Source organism: Podarcis bocagei, assembly GCF_964188305.1.
Source record: "Podarcis bocagei genome assembly, chromosome: 14".
NCBI lineage: Eukaryota > Metazoa > Chordata > Lepidosauria > Squamata > Lacertidae > Podarcis > Podarcis bocagei.
The window spans coordinates 31,184,447-31,206,214 of record NC_138139.1 but is presented as its reverse complement, the minus strand read 5'-3'; the positions used below and the strand labels follow the sequence as shown (position 1 = coordinate 31,206,214).

The following is a 21,768-nucleotide window of genomic DNA, read 5'->3' as shown; positions in this document are numbered from 1 at the left end:
TCGACCTCCCTCTCCCGCTCGTTGCTAGGGCGCCATGTTGGCGGCGACGGGAGCCCCCCCGGAAGTGCTTCCCGCCGGCGGGGGGGAGGCGGGGCGTCCGCTTCCGGGGCGTGGCGGCGACGGGGCTGCTGGGGAGTCTCCTCCGTGAGGGAGGCTGGAAATGGCGGCGGCTGGGAGGGGGGAGAAGAAGAAGAGGCGGAGGCGGAGGCGGCCGACCCGGGTGGAGAAGCAGCAGCAGCAGGAGGCAGCCGAGGCCACCCTGCCGGGGACCCCCAGGCCGGGGCGCCGGGAATAAGAGGCGGAGCAGGCGACACCCCCGCCGCCCCCCCCAAAGCACATGCGGTGAGGAGGGGGCGCCGTGGTCCGGGTTAGGGGGGGTGTCGTTTGCAGGACAAGGTGCAGCCGGGACAAAATTTTCCTCTCATATATATCTCCCCAGCACCTTTAAAAAAAAAAAAAAAGCCCCTCACTAAACATGGCGCGCGAGGGCCGGGCCTGCCCCCCCCATTTTGCTGCTGCGCCAGCGCTCCGCCTTGCACGGAGCTGCCCGAGAGAGAGAGAGAGAGAAACGCGCGCCCCGCCACCGCCCCGTGCCCGCGCTTTACGTGCGCCCTTGCCCCGGGGAGGCTGCAAATCGGTGCATGGCGCCCGGGGGAAGGAGAGGGAAGAGAGAGTGGGGAAAAGAGAAAGAGAGAGTCTCCTCTTCTGTTTACTTCAGCTGCAAATGCAAGAAAGCGTGAAAGGGGGCCTCTGCGAGGAAGCGGAAATTTCGCTCGCCCCCCCCCCCGCGCCGGCCGCAGCAGAGGATGGCGCGAGAGGAGGAGGAGTGCAGCGCAGGCAGCCGTCCACCCATCCTGCGCTCATTGCAGACAGGAGGCGGTGGGGGCCCTTATTCCAAATGAGAAATACTTGCAATGAGGCTGGGGTGCAGCCTGCTCGCCCCAGATTTGCCCAGATGGAAGGAAAGGATGTCTTCCCCACCCAAAGAATAGCATCTAAGTAGAACTAAAGGGGTGCATGGGCAGAGGAGGTTCTTTCAGTCGAGCTCCCTAGGGTGCATTCTTAGATGGAGAGGAAGGGTGCCCCTGTTGTAATAAATAGCATAAAAGTCTGTGCCACCCTGTTGGCTTGACAGTGGCTGTACCCTTAGGATGCCCTCTATAGATCCCTGCAGGGTGAGCAGCGTTGAAGGGCCTCAATAGAGTACAAGTTGCTGAGCTTTTATACCTCTTTAGCTGCCAGCACCATTCACTTAAGTTCTGAAACACCCCCCCCCCCTTTATTTTAATTGAATGGACACTGGTGAGGTATGAAAATACCACCCCATCCATTTGTTGGGCACACATTTGTATACAGTAGCAGCTGCGTCTTTAGCAAAACAGCTGATACAAGTAAGTACGTCACCATGTTCTGTTGCAGGTAGAATCTGGCCGAACCGTTAATCCACCTCCTATAATTCCTTTGCTCTGAGCCCAGAGGGTGGGAAGTTACAGCATGTTTCCAACTCAGCCATAGATTTGAATCTCTTTTGGACATATTGAGAGCACTTAATGTTGTGGTTCCATGTTTGGTGCCTAGGCCTCAGTCCCACCTAGGGCAGAGTGTTGCAAGTATGGTGTACCCTACATGCAGTGAATGTTCTTGTGGAGCACATCAAGCAATAGCAATTTCTGTTCTGAAGCTATATTATTAATAGACTTTCTGTTTGCTAATCTTACAAGCTGGTGCTGAGCTGTATAGTTCTAGCTTCTTTGGGACAGGGCTTCTCAGTGCATTCCAGCTTTGTCTCTGGTGCTATCTGAGTCTATCCTGTTAGCTGCTTTTGCTGGCCTCAGTTATCTTTCACCTGCACCTTCACATTAGTTCATCTGATTAAATGGGTCGTTGCCTACAACAGCAGTTTTAAATGTGTCGATTTTGAAGGTGCCACAAAGCTCCTTCCTTGGGTTTTCTTGCAAGCGGTTGACATGGCTGTCTTCCTGTTGGTGCCAGAAATACATGTTGTGCTCAGAACGGGACTGATGAGGGTTTTCAGCTGCTGAACTCTTGCTTCTCCTGCACCAACGTGTGTGTTCGTGTTCACTGCTTTTCTCAATCAGCTAGTGCATATGTGTATTTTTATTCATTGCATATTCATTTCTCATTTAACTGTGCACAATAAAACAACCCTTTAAATCATTGGTCAGACAAGTATGCCTGTATTTGTACTTCTGATTTGTTACTGCCTGTGCTTGTTTTCTTGATTTGGGGATATGTGTGTTCTTTTTCAGAGTGTTGGAAGCTAAAGCTACCAAAGAAGTCGAAAGAAAACTAAGCAGGTAAGTCAGAAATAAAAGGGCAGAGAACGAACTGAAGGGCATGTAGGAATTGGGCGCTTAGACAATTGACAGTTTGCGTGATTTGTTTTAAAGAAATGTGGTGAAGCTTCCTTATAAAAAGTAATTGAGCAGAGGGGTCCTTTGTGAAGCGGCGTCCTCCACTCCTTTAAATATCTTGCCGAACATATTTTCTTTTGCTACATTTAAACTGTTGCCAGAAGCAAGCAAGAGCAAAAATGAATGCAGGGTTTGTTTGCTGTGTGTGTTTTTCATCCTTGCCTAGCCAAATGGATTTTTATTGGCTGGAAATCATCGCTGGCCTTGAACTCAACACAAGCCGCATCTTGTGAAATAAACATTTGTTCCTTTCTATGTGCTGTATTAAGGAGTGTGAGAAGTAGCTGCTTGCTAATAGCCAGGGAAATTTGAAACTTCCCATTACTACAGTAGTAATAGAAACTTTGGAATTAGCTTAAGAGTTTGGAGTGGGAATGGGGGGGGGGGTAAATATCTGACCAAATTATTTTTCAGTACTTTTGTGCTCCTCCTTTATCTTTGCAAAGAGGTAGCCCACTATTCCCATAGTGCAACTAGGCAATTGAGAATGAGCAGTGCACTGCAAACCCAGGTCGCTCAGATCAAAACCCTGCAAATTACTTGCTCAAGTGCTTTCTGTTTTCTTGCATTACGCATATATGTCAGATAGTATTCTTTCTGCACTTGTAAGGAACTGATCTTTTAGTGTGGCAGCACCTACACTTTGGAACTCCCTGCCTATTGATATCAAGCAGGCACCTTCACTGTACCCGTTTTGGCGCCTGCTTAAAGCATTTCTGCATATGTAAGCCTATCCAGTTATGTAGATGTTGATGTATTTTAGTTTCTTTTGCTTTTAATTATTTTGATATGTCTTTGGTTTTAACTTTTTATTTAGGATTTAAATATTTATTGTATACTGCTTAGTAGTTTTGTAAACTGCTTAAGTGGTATATACATTTCGTTAAATAGAAACTAAAAGCACTTTTGATTAGGGATTCTTATCCAAATATATTAAAAGTTGACCTATGTTTTATTTAGTAATTTTAGCTTAACTACTGATTTTAATTACATTCTGATTTTTTTGAAAACAAATACACCTATTAACTTTTTTTAAAAAACTGTATTGCATATTTCTCTTTTTTATACACTGTTTACAGTTAAGCCTTCTACAGATGGTTAAATAATGATGTCTAGCCCCACCCAGACCCCCGTCCCCTTGCCACACTCTGTGTTTGATAACTTTCCCCCCTTAACTGGCCACAATTTGGTCTTAGCCAATAGACAGGAAGTTAATTATTTTAAACGTCTGTATACCTCATTTCAGCTCTAACAGCCTCCCGAGCATACACCCAAATGTTGAAAAATGAAAACTGTATCTTGTCAAGATTTATACAGTTAAAAACAAGACTTTCTGAAAAACCCTGACTGAGTTTACAGAGCAGAAATCAAGGCTACTACATCTTGCCTTGGTTTGTTTTTTTAATGTGTAGTAATTGTGATAGTTCTGCACATCAGTAGAAGGTCAAGAAGAGTAGTTTATTGTTAATCTACTGAACATTGCCATTTAATTCTTAGAAACATAGGAAGCAGTCTTAGACCAAGTCAGGCCACTGGGCCCATCTAGTTTGGTATGGCTTTCACCAGGCCAGCCCAACTTTTCATACCAAGTGGGCCACAAATGTACTTCAACATGGAACCCGTGGACCGCACACTGCCTTGTTGTGGGGCAGGGGTTGGTGAGGCCAAAAGTTGACCCCAGCTCTTGTGCTGCCTTCCCAAAACCAGCTAAGTGAGACACCAGGTTTCCCAAGTTCACGAAAATAAAATAAATACTTCAACAATAAAGCCCATATACAATAACAGCATGAAAATGAACAAGAGCTATGATGAACGCATTCAACCTTGCGTTGTCACAAGTGAGGAGTAAATAAGAAGAAATATATGTACTCCCTTTCAAGGGAGGTGTTTGTACTTCTGCTTTTGAAGAAAAGCATGCTCCCAGTTGAAACACTCATCTGCAAATGCTACCAAAAAGGGCCCTGTCCTTCCCACTCCCCAATTCCTTCTTGTCTCTATTCGCCTTGGAAGGAAGGGCCCCCTTTTCTGTCCTACAAAAGAAAACAGTTGAGAACTCTGATTTATGCAAAGGACTTTGCTCACACAATTCTTTTCTTTTTTAAAAATATTTTTTATTGAATGATTTTGCTCACACAATTCTTGGTGTGAATAGAGAAGCAAGTGTAAATACCCTGAACTCTCCAAGGATGCCTTTGTCATTGTGAAGACAACTGTAGTTTTCTTGGTCAAATCTGTTGCTGCAGGCATGTTTAAAGTGAAACTGGCAGTGGAAGGATAGTGTGTTTCATTACAGGAGGATTTTTATAGGGTGGCATGGGACTCCTATCAAGCAAATGAATGGTCAGGGGCCTTACACCTCACTGGCAGAGGGTGGCTTAATTGCAGTATCATTTTTACCCCTCTAATCTGTGCGCATGTGCAGCTAGGGTAAATTTGAAATAATGGTACTGCTTATACTGAAATCACCCAACCTGGCATCTCTGGTGCTAAATAAATAAGAGGAAATTCTGACTAGCATTAGAACTTAATGCCATCAAAGCATAACCTGCCGCTGCTACACCCCTATTGGGGTTTAGAAGTGAAACTCAATAAAGGACACAAACTTTCTTTAAAGCAATCAGCACCTTGCTGCATAAAAACAATATAATAAATGTTGCATTTGTGGTGAGGATGTTTAGAGTGTGTGACATAAGCTGTCTGGCCAGAGCTTAGGAGCTCATGCAAGGCGGCTCTGTAACAAATTTTCAGAGTGTTCAGTAATGGTCTGAGTCTCCTTCCTGAGCCAATTGCTGCTGCCTACAGCACTGCTCATGCTGTGGAGTGGTTCATCATAGACAGGCAGGAATCTTAATGAAACTCTGAGCAGAGTTTCAAAGCATGTGGTCAGATCTAGGGCTGGGCGATAGCTTGTTTTCAATATTGCAATATATCAGTTAAACATCTCGATATATCACAATATCTGAAATAAGGAAGGAACTGTGCAGAGGCAAACAGGACAATGTCCTGGCAGCTGCTACTACTTAGGGGTCTAAAACGGATAAATGACAATATTATCAATCATCTCACACTCAGTTTCATCAGCAGGCAAGCCAAAATGCATCCCAGCAGGACTTTTGGGTTTGGGTTTGGCTACCAAATGGTCCTGTTCAGACAATCCAAAGTACAGCGATGAGTCATAAAGAATAGAAATAATCTGGGACTGCCAGCAGGCCTGCTAGGAGGCAGCAGAAGCAGTGGCATAAACAGCTTGCCATGATTGCGGTATGTGTCAGCAGTAGCAGTGACAACCTGCAAGGCCTGGCGGTGGCGGCAAAATCAGTGGTGGCCTGCAAGTCCTCTTGGCAGTGCCAGGAGCTGTCGGCAGTAGCAGCCTGCAAGGCCTTGCAACGGCAGCACAAACAGTGGCACAATGTTTTGCTGGTGAGTTATCACAAAGTTGAAAACCAGATATTGCCTAGCCCTTACACACATTGAGATTTGCAATATATTGCCAGCTCAAATATTATGAAACAATTATTAGGATGTGAATTTCAAAGCGGTTTTGGGTGATATATCACCCAGCTCTAGTCAGTTCTTGCCATTTGTTATGCCCTTTGAAGGCACATTGGCTTCAGAGAAAACTAATGATTTTCCTTCTTTAAAGATCTGAATGAACTCCCTTGGCAAAATATGCTGTTAAGTTGGTGGCTCAACAATTGTGCTTGTGTACTCTGTTTGGGGCAAAAATACTGACTTGTTTGTTGAACCTTCAGGAAATTGTCGCCCCTCCCGTTAATTTAATAGATGTTTCTGCACCATCTAACTTGACATGGAAACCCCATTGGATATGCTTGTCTGACATAAACCCTCCACACTATTTTCTTTCTTAAGATCATTTATACCCTACTTTTGACCCTTTTGAAATTGTAAATCACAGCAAATCACAGCAGGGATGTGGGCACACACAAATCCCAAACAGCTGTGAAACATAAAAAAAGAGCTGTTTTGACATTGACTTGAGCGTGCAAAATGAAACAGACTTGTGGAACCTACTGCCCTGTGTGATCTGACAGTCTAGGAGCTGCTACTGAGAAGGCCTGATTTTACGTCTCAATCTTCCGCACGGTACAAGATGGCAGTACATATAATAGAGTCACTTCTAATGACTGAAATGCCTGGGGTAGGTTTACAGGACAGTGGAAACTTGGCCTGCAGCAGTTAGTGCAGAGATCTGTTGGGATTGCAATCCACAGCTGATTTATTTTGGGTTACATCCAAAGTAGCTCTGAGTAACACATTCCGTCAGTGCAAGAGTTTCAATTTGTGCATTGGGATGTCACTCGCCTCTGCAGAATCTTTCCTGGGGTTCCCCAAGACTCTTTAGTAGATTTGGAGAGGGTGCATGTGGGGAGAGAGGGAAAGTCCATCTGGGCAAGTGTACACCCTTGCACTGACTGGACTATTAGTTGTATACTGCCCCTTATTATTACATTTAGGTTCCAGCTCTCTTCCAGGGAGCTCAGGGTGGAGCGCATCATTCTCCCCCTCGCCACAACATCCCTGTGATGTAGATTAGGCTGAGCAGTTGTGACTGACCCAAGGCATCCCAGTGGCCTTCATGGCTGGGTGGGGATTTGCGCCTTGCTCTGCCAGGTCTTAGTCTGCTTATAGGACTGCTGCCCAAACAGTTGGTGTGCCATCCTTCTCATGAAATAATTTAAAATACCGTATTTTTCGCTCTATAAGACGCACCAGACCACAAGACGCACCTAGTTTTTGGAGGAGGAAAACAAGAAAAAAAATATTCTGAATCTCAGAAGCCAGAACAGCAAGAGGGATCGTTGCGCAGTGAAAGCAGCAATCCCTCTTGCTGTTCTGGCTTCTGGGATAGCTGCGCAGCCTGCATTCGCTCCATAAGACGCACACACATTTCCCCTTACTTTTTAGGGGGGAAAAAGTGAGTCTTATAGAACAAAAAATACGGTATATATTGTTTATTTACAGTATTTATAGCCCCACTCTTCGTAATAAAAACAGAGAAAAACAACATGCAGAAATTTAAAAAATCATATAAACAGGACCAATAAACAACCAGACAATTCTGTTATAAGGTCAACAAGCAAAATAGCAACAACATAAATTAATATTTCCAATTTATTGAAGTACAGGCCTCAAGGTCAGCCGGGTTGCCAGGTAGTGATGTGTAGGTGGATTTGGTGGCCGCCTTATCTCCCTAGCAGCCAGCACAGGCAGTGTGCCGGAACCTTCAAGGTCTTTGCCTAAGTGGATGCTATAAATGACTTCCAAGTATTTGGAGGTTCACCATCGGAAGTTGTGATGAGTCAGAAGGGGCTGTGCAAGCAGCTCCATTTAACCCCTTCCAGTGCTTGCATGCTGCTTGAGTCAAGAGCAACACTGCCAACCTCCTCCTGCCATTATTATTATTATTATTATTATTATTATTATTCAGATGATGGCTTACCCCACTTGATTGCCATTGCTGCTTGACCATAACTTTTGCAGAGTTTCTAGCTTCCCTTCTTCTGGGTACCTTGACTTCCAGTGCAAGTCATATAGACCATAAGTCTCATATTCCGCTTCGCTTGCCCCCAAAGTAAGAGTGCTGTGAATGAATTGGCTGTGTATGCATAGTTTGCTCAGCTCCATTGCTGATTTGCGGGAGTCCTTGAGCCAGAGGTGATTAATGTTTGCTTAAAGGTTTTGTCGTCTTGACCTCAAAGCTTTGAACTAATCATTAGTTGCATTTCTAAGATGGGTATTCCATAAATGCACCAAGCAAAAGGCACATAATTTGCGTGAGGCCAGCTGCCTTAAGGCCTGGAATCTAGCACAGGCGGATGTCTGTTTCAGCTCTTTGATTTGCCCTTTTGTTCTTAAACCGAATGTAACTGATTCTTGGGAAGGTTGGCTTCTGCTTGACACTTTGATGTTTGTGAATGAAATTGCCTGTTGAGCCTTTGTAAACAGACTGCCTGGGTGCTTAAACATACAAAGGGTATTCGAAGGTAAAATGCGAGCTGAGAGGTGTCCAGGGGGAAAGTTTGTACAGCATTTTTGCATCTTATGCGTAATAAACTTGCGAGATTTTGACCATATGCAGTTGAAGGCAAGCTGATTGAAATTGTACAAGTTAAATCTGAGCAAGGCAGAGAGATGGGGATATGCCTGTAGTATATCTCACTTTCAGCAAAGCATTTGACAGACACTTTGTGATAGCCTTCTTGATAAGGCAGTAAAATCATGGGCTGGGCTTTTTGTTCCCTATCAAAAGCTACCCTCCTGTCTTTGATTTTCTTCTGTGATTCATTCTCTAGAGGTGCAAAGGACATGCTATTTTAAATATTTAACAAAAATTAAATATGGCTTGATTGTAAATAGAACCTCCAAGACAGGCATGTGCTTGTCCATCTCCATCCGTTTTTCAGGCAAGATCCCTAAGGAGAGACGGGAAAGAATCCTCACACAGCTGCTCTGAACAGTGGATCTCAATAGAAAAGACCAACACTGCCTCTTGCTTAAACTCCATGGGCACAAAAGGTTCTCCTAAAGTAGGCATGTGCAAAGTCCGTTTTGGGGGCCTAATTTGGCAGTATATGTCCCAGGGTAAAACCCTCAAAAAAAGCTCAGCTTCAATCCTTAAAAAAAAAGCTCAACAACTTTGGTCGGCCCTCTCACGTGTTCACTTCATTAAATCTTGCTCTCTATGAAAAAAGTGTGGGCACCCCTGCTCTAAGAGGTGTATGACCAATATTTAAATATCAATACAAAACAGTTAAAGACAGGTATATTAAATATAAATAAAATATAATTAAAATCAACTGTTCAGCTAAAAACATTTAAACACATGTGTGGATACATGCCTGAACAAAAATATTTTTAGCAGTGTGGAAAAGAGTACACCAAAGGCACTTTTTCTGATGTCACAGTGTTTCCTGAGTATTGATACTGGTTAAGTATCAAGTGAGAGGCAGTGTGGTGTAGTTTGAAAGCACGTCAAAGTAGATAAATAGGCGGCAAGGTAAATGGCATTTCTGTGAGCTGCTCTGGTTTGCCAGAAGCGGCTTAGTCCTGCTGGCCACATGACCCAGAAGCTGTACACCAGCTCCCTCGGCCAATAAAGCGAGTTGAGCGCCGCAACCCCAGAGTAGTCCGCGACTGGACCTAACGGTCAGGGGTCCCTTTACCTTAAGTATCAGGTGAGAGGCAGTGTGGTGTAGTGGTTAGAGTGCCGAACCAGGACCTAGGAGTCCAGGGTTTCAGTCACCATTCAGCTATGACACTCAGGAATTAAAGTTTTAAGATTGCTGTTCTGTTTTTGATCTTCTCAGTGGACTGTGTGGTATAAAACCTATAAAGTATTGAATCTTTTGTGACAGTTACAGTTGGTAGCATATTGTGCAGTTTTCAAAATTCCCAGATCTCTTTCAGGTCTATCCTGAGTGTATGCATGCTCCTAGTTTATCTGAAGTTGGTAGAAGAAAAGATTGCTTGCTTAGTTTGTCTTGCATAGTACTGTGATAGACAGCACCTAATTACTTCCATATGAAGATTTATCAGGCTGCTGCGCAAAAGGTGTGAATAGTGTGTGTGCATTCAGTTGTCTGGGCTTCTTTGAACTCTGGGTGTGAGCTGATCTCTGGGTGTGGTCTTGTGCAGGCAAACCTCATTATCTGTGGATTAAATCGCCTCCCTATCTGCTTATGCATGCTGCTTTATAACACCAATAGCCCCCTGGGTCCCCACAATTTGGAGTGTCAAGTCTCAAGAGGACTTGAATTGTAATACAAGCATGATTTGCATACACACACACACACACACACACACACACACACACATATATATATATATCACATTGTGATTGCTTGGATCTATTGACTACTTGGGTAAATGCTACACATCTGTAAAAGGTTTTCAGTGGAGCATATTATGAGGGGGACAAACATGTTTGCTTTTGGTCTAATTTACTGTCCCTGTAATTGCCTTAAATTGAGGCTTTGGGGTTGGTTGGTTGCAACAAGATGCAATAATTGAGGACATGTGGCACTTAAGTGGGTCAAAATGAGGCCAATAAAACTAGGAGTAGAATTCCATTACAGCTGGAAGGGCTTCATAAAGCAACAATTGTCAAGCTGTTTGCTTAGACCCGTTGAGTCAGACTAGCGCCATCTTGCGGAGTCTGCTGTACCTTTTTGTTGATGCAGGGAGCAGACTGACTTGGCAGCAACTTGAATCCCCTCACAGTCCCCACCTTACCGGGACCAAGCTATACCTAGCATGCAATCATGTGACACCTTGCCCAATTCTAGCTAATTAGTGAAAAGCAGCCTCTGGAGGCTTGCAGTCTTCAGTGGAGCACAGAGTGGGGTGAAAAGGCTGCTTAACCCGTCTGGCTGCTTTCTACTTTAAATAACTCCTTCCCCAGCTATGTTCATGGAAGTAAGGGACTTAGCTCACTTAAGGGGAGAAAAGCAGCTGAAAGGATTAAGCAGCCAGCCCCCCCCCCCCAATGCCCTGTGATTGCAGCTGCCTTTTGTCAATTAATGCAGGTGGAGTGTCCTGAGGGTGGGTCTGTTTCCTGCTCAGTGATTCACCTTTGTCTTCTTCAGCACAGTCCCATGTGGAAGGAATTGGTTTGGAAGAGAGCCTCCCATGGCAATTCAGAAAGTGATTTCCTGGCCTTGCCTGCTGTTGTTTGGCTTAATGACCCTCTCTGCTTCAACACAATTTTCATATTTCCCCCTTACTTTTAAGGCAGTTATTGTTATAGCGTCATCTACGTATCTTACTGTTTTAAGATCTGTCCCATTCCTTTTTCTTGATCTGTTATGGTTTTTTCAGTTGCGAGCCTCTCTGAGTGGTACAAAATTTAGTACTGATTTAGTTATTTAATTAATTTGAACGGCAGGAGCTGTAAATACATAGACAAAGTTGTTTTGTGGTTTTGGCAATGTGATGCCTTTAGCTGGGCGAGCTGGTGTCTGCCTTCTCTTCCACACCCAACCTTGTATGCTTCTTGTGAGGGCAGAACTCAAAATATTTCACCGTCCTGCAGGCCTCTCTTACCTTTGCTACCTTTTCCCCCAAACCCTGCGGCCTCTTTTTTTTGGTTGGGAGAAGTGGAGGGTTTGCTGTTTATGCAGCTTAGTTGCCAGCACTTCCTTGGGCTCCCCTTCCTTGGTTTGGGAGCCTGTGAGGCACTCCAGTCCTTCCTTGCCTCTGAAAACTCTTCCTTTTCTGTAGCTAGCAGTTCCTCCTTTCCCTTGTTTCTAGTTTTGCCTTGGAGTAAGTGTAACAAATCAAATATTGGAGCATAGCAATTACCAGATTAAAAAATATATATTGCATGACTTGCACCTTGTGAAAAGCATTTCTAGTCCGAATTCAAACTGAATTAAAAAGTGCACGCCATAATTCTTTTCATGCTTGCAGAATTAAAAGGTATATCTAGGAAGATACTGCTAGGATTATTAAAGTTAGAGTGACAGATATCTTAATGTATTTCAGTATAGTAGGCAGAACTAGACTTTTAATTCCTAGCAAATTAGTGTGGGTTATATCCAAGTATGTTTTACCCAGAGTAGACCCAGAGTAGAATAAATTGGGGTCCATGCCCTACAGGGAAGACATTGGCTGTGTGTCTTTGGAGGTCTAATTGCAGCCCTGTCCTTCTCAGGGAATTGGTGCAAGAGGAGGAAGAACAGTTGATGGAAGAAAGGAAAAAGAGGAAAGACGACAAGAAGAAGAAAGAAGCTGCTCAGAAAAAGGTGAGTCAGAAACTAAGGCACTTAGTGGGTTGTGATGGCCACCAACTTTGGCAGCTTTGAAATGGGCTTAGACAGATGCATGGAGGAGGAGGAGACTCTTGATGGCTACTAGTCATGATGGAACAGAGGAGCATCTTATTGGCCACTGTGAGAAACAGGGTGCTTGATTGGATGGGAGCCCTTTAATCTGATCCAGCTTCAGGGCTCTTTTATGGGCCTAAAATGTATGTGTTTGTAAACCTCACATTGCATGATTATCAGATGTTTTAGCCTTTAATGCTGGGTTCTTTGCACACAGGGGGAGAAGCCTTCAACTTTAAAGGGGTCTGACTACAGTTTTATGGGGGGGGAGACAACCTTGCTTCATATTTATGTTGAGAAAGATGCATATGCTGATAATGCCCTATAAGCTGCCAGTTTGTGCCCAGTGTTGGGAAAGCAAGTCTCTGATAATCATTAATTGGGTTGTTGTTGTTGTTTTTCAGGCCGCTGAACAAAAAAATAAAGGTGAGTTATGGTTATTGGTTTGGCGTAACTTTGATATGACTCCTCTTTGTCTGGTGAAGAGCTTTGAATGTGCCTTTGGTGGGCTGGAGATTCTTCCATGAGAAAGCCTACGACCTGGCTTTTTAGTGATGAGGCCTTTTCTATTTGAGACACCAGCTTTTTTACTTTCCAGAGGGGCGCATAAAAGAATCCTCACACCTTTGAGCCTCTCCCAGCCCTTGTCATGTTGAACACTGAACCCCTATTCTGAAGGACAGGCTGGAAGAGATGAGCAAAGAGCTTTGAAATAGGAGAGGAGGAAAGTGCATGAATGAGAAATTCCTCCCCCCATCCCACCACCCACCCTATGCCTTAACTCAGGCATCCCCAAACTCGGCCCTCCAGCTGTTTTGGGACTACAATTCCCATCATCCTGACCACTGGTCCTGTTATCTAGGGAAGATGGGAGTTGTAGTCCCAAAACATCTGGAGGGCTGAGTTTGGGGATGCCTGCCTTAACTCTTGTAATTCAAAACCCTTTCCTAGTTGTTCGAGGATGGAGAGCAAAGTCCCCCTCCCCAGACCCAGTAGTCCTCCTTAGATACCAGATATTGCTGCACATTTTGAATGCCTGCATTCTGTCTAAAAGCAGGAAATTTGGAACAACATCCAAGATGTCTACCTGCTTGCACAACGGAAACCTGCTTGTGCAATGTAGCTTGTGGTTTCTTTGATTTCCCCCTCCTGCGCCCCCCTCAAATGCACTCACAAAATTGCTCTGGAGGGTCCCCAAAACTCCGGAGCAGATTTTTTGGGTGTGGTTGGAGCTTCAGGGGAGGAATGGAAGGAGAAGCCCCACTGCAAAGGCAAACACCCTCTCATGCTATGTTGGCTCTCAGCTTTGGTTTTGGTTTTTTGGGGTTTTCAAAAAACTATCCTGTACTTAAATTTCTCTCGTTAGGAGATATTTCCAAGATAGTACTGCAGATTACACAAATACATTTGCTCTGCAAATCTTTTGTTGAGCAGATTGATATTTTTGTGTCCCTTGATGTCTGGAGTCATCTAATGTTTTGTTTCAGATTGCATTAAGTGCAAAGCAGAGGGAAAGAGGGATTTGGGGGCAGTTATAAGACTTCAAAAAGGCTTCCTTTCTTTCAATTTAATTTTACTTTTCTCATGAGTGAAACTGGCTAAGAGTCCTTTTGGCATTATAAGGGTGCTCTGAGTAGTATCTTCCAAAATGCTAGGCATCTTAGCTCGATTAGGAAACAAAAGCTTCAGTGCACTCTAAACTTAGTATACTTAAGAATGGTGCATTTTGAATAATAGGCTAATTTGCTTCGCTTAAGGGTGTCAGACCAGCTTGTAGTACACACGTGCCCAGGGTGGATAAAAATTAATTAACTTTTTAAGAATGAAAGGTGCCTCTTTAATTTAGAAAAACAATAATAGCCTGGTTTAAAAGAAAAATCTGATCCCATATAAGTCACAGTCTTTTTGGTGGAATTACTTTAATAAGTGTACATAGGATTCAGCTTTAGCCTGCAAGTAAGTGATCTTGCTTAGTCTACTTAGATGTGCACAGATGGGTAAACAAAAGACTATTGTTTTCAAGTGGTTATAATTTTGCAGTGCAATGCTAATATGGGCAGTATTGCAACAAATTCTGGATTTTGCTTCTTGGCTTGTAATTAAGGTCCTGCTTAATTACAGACTGCAGTGCTTTAAATATTATAGTGCCTAGTCAGTATGGATTTTGTTCAGGAAGTATGTATACATTTCGAAATTGGAAACCTGATTGAAGACTGCAATCCACAGGCAGGCACAGGAATGCTTTTGAGTACCGATTGTTGGGAACCACGGGAGGGGAGAGTGCTCTAGCTCTCAAATCCTGCTTGCAGGTTTCCGACAGGCATCTGGTTGGCCACTGTGAGAACAGGATGCTGGACTAGATGGGCCCATTTGACCTGATCTAGTGGGCTCTTGATGTTCTTGGGGGATCTTGTACTGTCCCATAGCTAGATCTGTGGCACTCATTCTACTTTCAGCAGACCCTCAATCGGCCTTTTGCCATCGTTAGGATTGCTCTGACAATCACTTAAATTAGTCTTTCTTAAGGTTCAAATAAATCTACCCTACTGGAGCCTGGTGGCCTGTTTCGTTTGTTTGTTCCAATTGTGATGGATGACTCAGAATTGTAGAGTTGGAAGGGACCCCAAGGATCTTCTAGTTCAGGGGTCGGCAACCTAAGGCCCATGGGCCACAAGCAGCCCACGGGGGGTCATTTAACCGGACCCTGATGTTTAATTGGGATCTCCTTTCTTGTCATTTGAAGCCTTTGGTTCGAGTTGTGTGACAGCCCTTGAGATATATGAAGATGGCTATCGTATCTCCTCTCAGTAAACATACCCAGTTCCTTCGACCCTTCCCCATAAGGCTTGATTTCCAGACCCTTGATAATCTTGGTTGCCCTCCCGTGTGCACATTCCAGCTTTTCAACATCTTCCTTAAATTAAAACTTTCTTTCCTATAAAGTAGTATAAAGTGCCCCTTTTCTTATTAAAATTAAAGTTGGTTTCCTTTCACATCAGAACTCCCAGAAAATCTTGCACACTCTTAACTGTGCTTTGGTGAGCCATTGCTGTTTTATCTGTAAAAGGGCAGGTATTTCCTGTCAAAAGTCCCCACCTTGACTCATTTCCTGTTCCTTCTCATGGCCTTAGGGGAGTCAACTGTAGCTATCCATCCTCCCCAGGGGCCTCCATTGGAACTTTTGCATTTTGCATGTCTCATCTTGGTGATATGAAATCCACATGTGCCCTTTAGCACCCCCAGACTGGCAGCTCAGTGAGGCACTCAAAAGGAAAGTACGTTGCTATGTTTGTAAGTGACAGTGAAAGCAGAGAGGTCTAAATGCAGCCTGCTTTGTGCCAGAAAAAGGAGTGAAACCAACACTTGCAGGGTGGTTCTTCAGCTAGTGAAACTGTTTCCTGTCTGCACTGAAGATGTTAAAGCAACTGTAGTTTTGTTTTCATGCCTAAGTGAAGACTTGAGAGAAGAGTTCTACTCACTAACTAGCCCTGTAAAACTATACCCTTCCAGCAGTTAAGTGATGTTTATGCAGCACATTAGATGTGCTTCTTCTAATCTCTACTGTAGAGTTTTAAAAAAAATTAAAAAACAGGTTTTAAAAAATTAAGACAAGGCTTATGCATCTTGAAAACATGTTCTTTGCTCATCTTCCCCACTGTTAAGTTTTGAGGCAAATCAAGGGCTGCACAACTGCTTTAAAGTTTCTGTTTAGTGCTAAGAAATTTTCCAGGGAGAATTGGAAGTGAGAAATTGAATGGTTTTCTTATGAAAGTTAACTGAAGCCATCTTTGAGCATTCAAGTGTGTGAGCCTGGGTTGCATTGGAGACAAACAAGGCAATTAAAATCACTCATCTCTAGTAACTTGTGGACATACAATGGTAATTGAACATGAAGCTCACCCCTCAAGCCTGCCTTTCCTCCATCCTTCTTTATTGCTTTTTCTTTCTCCTTTCTGATTACCAACATTGAGTTCCTCCTGGTGCCTGTTTCTCCATGAGATTTGTCCAGGCCGAACTTGTCTTTTTTTCCAGAGATGCTCAAGCCAGCTGTTTATTCTGTTCCTGACCCCTCTGCCACTGGGGTGCTTCATCATTCCCATCATCCCAGCGGTTCCATTGCCACTGGGGAAGGGGAGGGTTTTCCAGCAAGAGCAGGAGCCACCTAGTCTGTCATGTATATAAAGCATACAGTCAAACCTCGAAACTCGAACATAATCCGTTCCGGAAGAGCATTCGACTTCAGAATTGTTTGGGTTCTGAGGCACGGCTTCCGATTGGTTCCAAGAGCTTCTTGCACTCAAGCGGAAGCCACGCCAGACGTTTGAGTTCTGAGTAACGTTCCGGGTTTTCGGCATGCAGGAGCCAAAACGTTCGAAAACAGAGCCGTTTGAGAATCGAGGTTTGACTGCACAGCTACGGCCTTTTTAAACCCCTTGTGTAAGTTCTATGTTTTAGAAGTCTTTTTGAGAACAAACAATTGTGTGTTTTGTTGAATGAATATTTGTTGTTGTTTTTTAATGGTCTCCTAAAACAATTTACTAACACCTGCTCTTCCTCCCTCTTCTCTCCCCCTCCCCCGTCAAACATCTTGCTTTGGGCAAGTGCAGTGCCGGAACCTGCCAAGCCCAGTGTCAATCAGCTATTACCTGCCACCTCCACTGCCGGCACAACCACAGCAACCAGCAGTGTTGGTGGCAATAATAATGCCAAGAGGGCTTTGGTCAGCAGTCAGCAGCAGCAGCAGCAGTCGTCGTCCTTGCCTCGCTACCCACCTCGCGAAGTCCCTCCGCGGTTCCGGCACCAGGAGCAGAAGCAACTCTTGAAGCGAGGGCAGCCACTGCCGGGGATCGCTGCAACCCTGGGGGCGGCATCTAAACTGCTGAACGGCCAGTCCGAAGGGAGCCCAGTAACAAGCGAGCAACCTGCAGTCGGTGGCGAAGGGCAGAGCAGCAGCAAAAAGCAAGCAGGTGAGGAGGCGGCAAAGACCTCCCAATGAAAGGGACAAGTGCCTGTAAATTCTCTGGCTCATTTGGCAGGAGGGCTGCACACTTTGGAGGAAGGCCCAACCTAGCTCTTTTCCATGCTCCTTAAGACCCATTTCGCCTCCATTTATAAATGTCACAACTCTGCAGAAACCGGATGTTCTTTTCCTGTGCTTCATGCCAAGACTGCAGCTGCAGAACCTGCCAAGGCACAACACATGGTCTCTCTGCCCTCAGCTGTGTCACCTGCCTTTCCACACTTGGGGGGAGTGGAGCGGGCAGGAGGAATAATACACTTGTGACCAGAGGAGCGCTAGAGAGTTTCTCCACTTAAGAATATAGGACTGTTCTCAATGTAGTAGGAAGGTTGGTGCACCCATTGTGTGACTTAACATTTTGAAGAGGAGCATAATGGGGGCACATGCTTTCTATATGCCAGCAGTTTACTCTCAGAGTGATAAGAGGCTCGGTCCTAAGAAGTCTGCATGGACAGCAAGCCGTTGTAGGCACTTGTCAGATGATCAGAGTGACCAGAGAGGTGAATGAATCTGGAGCCCTGAGCAGGGATGAGTTGACCATTGCGAGACCACAGCAGACCAGAGAAGTCTGTAATAGTCTAAGCAAGAGATCTCCAGAGCTTGGCCAGAGTTCTTAACAAGAGGGAGGGGCCAAGATGAGCTCTATAGCCAAGGCACTCTCCCACCATTCCACTAGCTGCACTTCAGCTACCAGTGGGATGTAGTGAGACACCCCTCCTGTAGATCTTAATGAGTGGGAAAAGGGGAGAGGCAAGTCATTTTAGGTATCAGTGCTCATTTCACATGTGGAATAAATGGACATACCTGTGCCTGCCCTTTTGCTAAGAATATTTCAATTACCTAAGCCATGTACTTTTGCAACATCTTGTGGTCCTTGTTTTCCAGAATTCTGGATAGTCTTCTTGCCTCTGTTTCTTTGCTCACTGTACTGAGTGTTCTTTTTTGCTGTACCATTTCCAATGATGATGATGATGTCTTCTTCTCCTCCTCCTCCTCCTAGATCTGAACCACAGCACACTAGGATCCCATTATGAGAACTCTCAGTGGGGAACAGTCTCTTCCAGTGGTGACTCCAGCACAAACTGGGATAAAGTTATTGTAGACGGCTCAGACAAGGAGGCATGGCCCTCAATCACCGGCAGTGACGTGGAGCTGGCTTCAGAATGTACGGACACTGACTCTGCTTCTGCCTCGAGTTCTGGGTCAGAGAGGAACCTCATCGCCATGGCTTCAAAGGGCCCGGGCAGTGAAGTGAATGGCCTGCGGAACGGCGGCGGCGGCCACTGTCCTCAGGCCAAGTTTGGCAACAGTAGCAACAGCAATAACGTGGGCAACGGGAGCGTTGGCAGGTCATGGGGCGTGTCCCTTGGCTCCCTCGTGAGCTCCTGCTCGCCGATGCCCGCCGATGCTCCTAACGGCATGTCGGAAAGTAGCAACAATAGAATGAACACTTGGAGCGCGCTCAACTCATCCAATGGAGGATTAAATCCCAGCACTTTGAATTCCAACGGCCACCGCAGTGCCTGGCCTGTCTTGGAGAACAATGGGCATGCCCTGAAAGGGCCCGGAGGAAGCGGTAGCTGCAGCACAGGTTTAGGTCAGATAGCGAACAATCAGAGTATGAACTCGTCCAGCCTTGGCGGCTCCTGGGCCAGCCTCCAGGAAAACTGTGATCCCCAAGCGAATGGTACAAGGAAGACTTCGCGGAGTGGGCAGCCTCAGAGCCTTAACCCCGAAGTGAATGGACCAAATAATAATAACACTACTAACTTTATGACCTCTAGTTTACCAAACCCTGCTGGTTCGATGCAGGTGACTGAACCGGCAAGTAGTAATACAGGGCCTGGGGCCTGGTGCGTGAGTGCCAAGAGCAGTCGGCCTCAGCCCCAGGCCTCCTCTCCAGTAATAAGCAGCACTTCCGTTTCTCACCTGAGCAATGGTGAAGCAAAAAATGGTGGAACTCCCAGTACTCTGTGGGGCACCTACAGCCCCGCTTACTCCGGAGACACCTGCTCAAACAGCCAAGCCAATAGCGACACTGTGAATGCAAACCTAATGCAGCCTGGGCTCAGCGGGACCAGCAGCACTAACTTTGAAATCAATGGGGAGAAAGGAGCAGGGGCGTGGGAGGCGACAGGCGGGGGGGCCAGCACCCAGAATGTGGTGTGGGGGGGTGGGATTGGAATGGGCTCTGGAGGAGGAGGAGGAGGAGGCAGCGGCCGGAGGGGTCCTGCCCAAAGCACCACCTTAGCCGACGGAGAGTGGAACAAACTTCCAAGCAACCCTCACGCCTCCAAGGGCGGCAGCGGGAACAGTAAGAAGTTTACAAACATGCGGAAATCTTCTGAGGAGGAGAGTGCCGCAGTCGACATCCAGAGTTTTGCAGCAATTCAGAATGTTGAGCAGAATGGCGGGTGGACGAAAAGCAGTATTGGGGATAGCGACGGCAGTACCGAGAGCCCCGAGGAAAGATCCGCCGCGGAAGGGGCGAACCGCGAAAGGAGGAAAGCTGACCAGCACGCGTTGCTCCAGAGCATAGTGAACAGGACAGATCTGGACCCCCGGGTCCTTTCCAATTCCGGTTGGGGACAGACTCCGATCAAACAAAACACTGCCTGGGACACAGAGGTTTCTTCAAGAGGGGAGAAAAAGACTGACAATGGGACGGAGGCCTGGGGGGGCTGCGTGGCCCAAGCCTGCGGCTCAGGGGGCCTCACAGAGAGGTCCAGCCTGCATGGCAACAACGCTCCATCCAGCCAGGGTTGGGGCGATCCAAAGTCTGCTACAAGGTGGGGGGACTCCAAAGTCTCCGGCACCCAGGGGGGGTGGGAAGAGGGCTCTGCTTCCACTGCACAGGCCAAGGGCAATCAATCATGGGGGAGCGGCAAAGAGGACAGGTGCTCATCATCGCAGTGGAGCGACCCAGACAAGCTCAAACAGGGGTGGGGAGATGGGCAGAAGGCAAGCCCCGGGTGGGCGGCCCCAGCTGTCGACGGCTGGGGGGAGAACCTGAGAAGCAATCATTGGGGCGAGGTGAAGAAATCCAGTTCCGGCAGCAGTGACAGTGACAAGTCGACCTCTGGCTGGAAAGAGCCGGGCAAGTCTGGCGCTGCGCACTGGGGGGGAGGCAGCGGCGGCAACAACACCAAGCCAACGAGCTGCACGGGATGGGAAGAGTCTGCCAAGCCAAGCCAAAGCCAGGGATGGGGAGAATCTCCTAAGCCAAGCCGCTCCCAGAGCTGGGGGGCAGAGGCACCCTCCAAGCGCCCTCCTTCCCCAGACTGGAGCAAGCAACAAGAGGTGGGCTGCTGGGGGGCACCGTCTGCGGCAAGCAAGCCGCCGGCCGCAGGATGGCTGGGAGGACCAATGCCGTCTGCAGCCAAGGAAGAGGAGCCCACCGGGTGGGAGGAGCCATCCCCCGAGTCCATTCGCCGCAAAATGGAGATTGACGATGGAACTTCTGCTTGGGGCGACCCGAGCAAGTACAACTACAAGAATGTGAATATGTGGAACAAGAACACTCTGAACAGTGGCAGCGGCTGTTCAGACCAGCAGGCACAGGGACTGCAGCAAGGGCTTTCTTCAAGCGCCGTGAGCAGCATGGAGACTGGTGGCGGCAGTGGCAGCAGTTCTGGTAAGGCTCCATTTTCCGTGATCTGCCCAACTGAGGCAACCCTCAGGCGCTACTTGGGGGGGGGGAGGCTACTGGAATGTCTATTGAAAAGCATTGTTGCTTGTTTCGCTCCAAAAAGCTAGTGGGAAGTCAAGAATATACCAGGGCTTCCAGGTGTGGTTTGTCTGGAGAGAAACAAACCATCTTCCCATGTTCAGGTATCACAAGTCAGGCTCCGGCTCATTTCCTAGTGGAGCAACAGGAGCAGGGCAGAAGCAGAGCAAGCACTGTATTAGCTGCATTGCACAAGAATGCTGGTCATTTGTGTTTAACCATTGTTTGTTTTTAAGCTATGGTGTAAAGTTGGGTGCAAACCATGGTCTATAAAATTGTGTAGAGAAGTAGCCAGAAAATCATTCAGTGGTACATCTTAGCCTTGTCAAATCAATGAAAACTCACGGTTGTTGAAAGGTCCTGGGAGATTTGCAGAAGGTTGACTGATTTTGGTGTTTTGCCTTTCAAACAATACAAAGATAGCACCACCACCCTTCAGCTGCCTTCTAGTCAATTCCTACTTATATTTTGTTTTAATTTCAAGGAGCAAAATAAGAATTTATATCCTTTCCTGTGAGTATTTTGGGGGGATGAACAAGTGCCACACATAGCATTTTTCTTCCTTATTGATCAACAGGCATTAATCATTAACACAGCAAATGGGGCAACCCAGTCAGATGGGCAGGGTATAAATATTATTATTATTATTAGATAATCTTCTTTGAAGATCAGTTTGCGTTGGTGGTAGGATAATGTGAGCTTTCCATTTGGTTATAGAACAGCTTTCCTCACAATGGAACT

General features: G+C 46.1%; 1 protein-coding gene across 2 annotated transcripts in view; it reads left to right on the top strand.

Annotated features, from left to right (window-relative positions):
* The first annotated feature begins 210 nt into the window (after window positions 1-210).
* Window positions 211-21,768, top strand: part of TNRC6A (trinucleotide repeat containing adaptor 6A) — a 40,484-nt gene continuing 18,926 nt past the window's right edge. For both annotated transcript variants that reach the window (XM_081170806.1, XM_081170805.1), the window contains exons 1-6: window positions 211-342; window positions 2,271-2,318; window positions 12,109-12,199; window positions 12,685-12,706; window positions 16,888-17,247; window positions 18,301-20,934. In XM_081170806.1, coding sequence (XP_081026932.1) covers window positions 338-342; window positions 2,271-2,318; window positions 12,109-12,199; window positions 12,685-12,706; window positions 16,888-17,247; window positions 18,301-20,934 — 3,160 coding nt within the window. In that variant the 5' untranslated portion in view covers window positions 211-337. The remainder of the gene's footprint in view (window positions 343-2,270; window positions 2,319-12,108; window positions 12,200-12,684; window positions 12,707-16,887; window positions 17,248-18,300; window positions 20,935-21,768) is intronic.